This window comes from Castanea sativa, chromosome 3, assembly GCF_040712315.1.
Source record: "Castanea sativa cultivar Marrone di Chiusa Pesio chromosome 3, ASM4071231v1".
NCBI lineage: Eukaryota > Viridiplantae > Streptophyta > Magnoliopsida > Fagales > Fagaceae > Castanea > Castanea sativa.
This window is the reverse complement of record NC_134015.1, coordinates 12652808-12656284: the sequence shown is the minus strand read 5'-3', so window position 1 is coordinate 12656284 and position 3477 is coordinate 12652808. Positions and strand designations below refer to the sequence as shown.

The 3477-nt window shown below is 36.0% G+C and overlaps 1 protein-coding gene across 1 annotated transcript; it reads left to right on the top strand.

Annotated features, from left to right (window-relative positions):
* Positions 1–1350: 1350 nt before the first annotated feature.
* Positions 1351–2307, top strand: LOC142628524 (putative disease resistance protein At5g05400). Its single transcript, XM_075802603.1, has one exon. It carries the CDS (start codon positions 1351–1353, stop codon positions 2305–2307), a length of 957 nt encoding a protein of 318 aa, XP_075658718.1.
* Positions 2308–3477: the final 1170 nt, after the last annotated feature.

Here is a 3477-nt window from a genome sequence, read left to right as displayed (position 1 = left end):
TTATTATATTCTTTCCCTCACCAACGTTATTCTGCAAATATCCTTGTTAAAAACGGGCCAAAAGTTTCCCCACCACCACATCGAGTAATTGAACATAACTTGTTGAGCATGAGATCAAATGAGTTGTAGCTTTGTGGTTGGATCTTGGAGGAGGCTAGATTAAAATGTTTTGCTAAGTCATTAAATAGCTGATAGGCGAGAGGGGCTTCCAAAAAAGAGAAAGGGATGACATCGTGTCAGTGTTAATAAAGTGAGCCTTCATGGACATCAACTGTGAAACTTGTTGGTATGTTATAGTCCAAGTATCCCACATAGCTTAAGTGCAAGTTTGGGCCTATTGACCTAAGCCTTCATTTTACAGATTAAGCCTCAACATCTCTTTTTTTTAAATCGTAACACTTCTATATCGGGTTGAGTTATAATTCGGATCAAACACAAATTAAGCTCCACATAGCTTAACAAGGGTTAGGTTTGAGCATAGGTAGAGTCTACCTAATGTTACTCAAGGCTAAATTTTAACACGTTACTTAACCAAATTTAAGCAAATTTTAAGCTGTTTAAGACCACTATGTATACTCAGCAAAAAAAGACCAATATATTTGATCATAAAATATACATATATACATATATATATTAAACAATACTTATCAGTCAATTCATGCAAAATTTTACCGCAAATTGTGTGTATTAAGTCCATAAAAAACAATCTAATATACTTAAAATGCAAAATAACAATCAGATTCTTTTATATCACATGGATTTTTGTAGTACTGACTACTGAGGGTTACAGAGAAAGAGTTGATAAATAAGAATTAAATAAATCTAAGATTTTTCTAGAATTAATTGATTTGAACCCAAATCCATCCCAAACCCATTAAAATTTAAATCTGTCTTATTACAGTCAAGAATTCCATTAAACAAAATCTGTCCACCATCCTTACTTGTATGATTTTGTGAGTGTTCTATTTATATATATATATGAAAAAAACTCTCTTTCATTATATTTGATTTCTATGTTTTTTTTTTAATCTTACCATTTACCAACTCTTGATTTCTAATTTTACACACATTGAATATACAGAACTAGACATCATTGGATGTGGTGGTGAAGCAATCAATTCAGGTGTGAAAGTTAAGCTCTAAACCGTGATTGGTGTGGTAGCTAGTGCGGTTGTAAGTATAATTGTTACTGTAACTGTGGTGATTAAAACAGGAATGGACATTTTAAGTGTAATTGTTACTGTAACTGTTGTGATTGTTAGTGCGGTTGCAGCAAATATTGTCGAGCCCATTGGACAGTGGGTCATCAAGAACATTATTAAACCAGTTGCACAGTGGCTCATAAACAACATGGTTACACTTACACCAGTTGAACAATGGCTAGGTTATTCGTTTCACTACACCCGCAACATTGAGAATATGAAGAAAAAGGTAGAGGAGTTGGAAGCTAGAAAAGAGAAAAATGCCATTGATGCTAGTGGCGGAAACTGTGAAGAAATTAAACAGTATGTTAAGAGTTGGTTAGCAGAAGTGAATGAGATTATGGGAAAGGCCAAGGATTTAGTTATTGAAGATGACAAAAGAGCAAAGACAACAGGTTCCTATCGGACACTGCTGAACTTGAAGCTACGGCATCAGCAAAGTAAGAAAGCAAAGAAGATAGTGGAAGATATTGATGAGGTCCTAAAAAACAGCAGATTTGAATCAAGAATGTTGACTATGAAGGTACTTATAGTGGCACTGAAAGATGATAATATCAATTTGGTAGGGGTGTGGGGGATGGCAGGTGTGGGAAAGACTACACTGGTGAGAGAAGTTGCTAAGCAAGTCAAGGAAGAAAAGTTATTCGATGAGGTGGTTATAGCAACTGTGACGCAAAGCCCAGACTTTATACGAATTCAAGGAGAAATTGCAGACAAACTAGATCTAAAGATTGATAAGAAAACTTTAAGCGGAAGAGCAGATCTTCGAAGAGCAAGGTTATCAAAAGAGAAGAATCAGAAGATACTTGTTATCCTGGATGATATATGGAAGAAACTTGATTTGGACGAAATAGGAATTCCTAGTAATGGATGCAAATTAGTGGTAACATCCAGGAACAGCGATAGATTATCATGTGAGATGGGCACTCAAAAGGATTTTGGGCTTAATTTGTTACCTCAAGAAGAAGCACGGAGTTTATTTGAGAAGATGATGGGTGATTCTCTCAAAGACCAAAAATTGCAATCAATAGCAACCGAGGTATCAAAAGAGTGTGCAGGTCTGCCTCTTGCACTTGTTAACAGTTGCAAAGTATTAAAAAATTAGAATGAGACTGAATGGAAAGACGCCCTACAGCAACTAAGACAACCCTCCCCTAATAATCGCACAAAAATGCAAGAAGTTATATATTCATCAATGCTGAAAATCCAGGGGTTACTAAGTCATTCTTTTTGCTCTGTGGTCATGAAATGAATCCTGGCATTGATTACACGGATTTGTTAAAATATTGTTTTGGGCTGCAATTATTTTGTGGCATTAGTACGTTGGAAGAAACAAAAATTAAAATGGATATCCTAATACAAAGTCTCAAAGACTCTTGTTTATTGCTTGATGGTCCTCATACTCGTCAATACGGCCTTATGCATGACCTTGTTCGTGATGCTGCCATATTCATTGCATCCCAGGCTCAGACTGTACTAACCATGAGAAGTGATGGTACAGTAAAATGGCCAGGTGAGGTAAACATGAGAATGTACACAGAAATCTCTGTTCATGCTATGAGTATCAAAGAAATTCCTGATACATTGGGATGCCCAAATCTGAGATTCTTGTCCGTGCATGTTAGAGATCATTGTTTTCAATTTTCAAGAACTTTTTTTGAACGAATGAGGGAGCTCAAAGTTTTAGATTTGACTAAAATGAGTCCTTCACCACTTCCTTCTTCAATTAATCTCCTCACAAGCCTACAAACATTGTGTTTGGATCAGTGTGAATTGGGACTTGGGAGACAGCTGTTATTGAAGATTTAAAGAATTTAGAAATTCTCAGTCTTTCCCAGTCTGAATCGACACAGTTGCCTAGAGAAATAGGGCTCTTAACTCATTTAAGATTGTTGGATTTGAGGAATTTTACTAAACTTGAAGTGATTCCACCGAATGTCCTATCAGGCTTGATACAGTTAGAAGAGCTATATGTTAGCATAAGCTTCACTCAATGGGGGATTCAAGGAGTCAATATTGATAGAACTAACCTTACAGAGCTAAAACATTTGTCACATTTGATCGCTTTAGAGATTCACATTCGAGATGCCAGCATTCTGCCAAAAGATCTATTGTTTGAAAAGTTAGAAAGATACAGAATATTTGTAGGAGATGTGTGGGATTGGACTGATAAACATGAAAACTCTAGAGCACTAACACTCAAGCTAAGTACAAGCTTTCAATTGGAGAGTGGGATCAAAATGTGGTTGAATGGTGATGAGGAATGAAGAAAAAT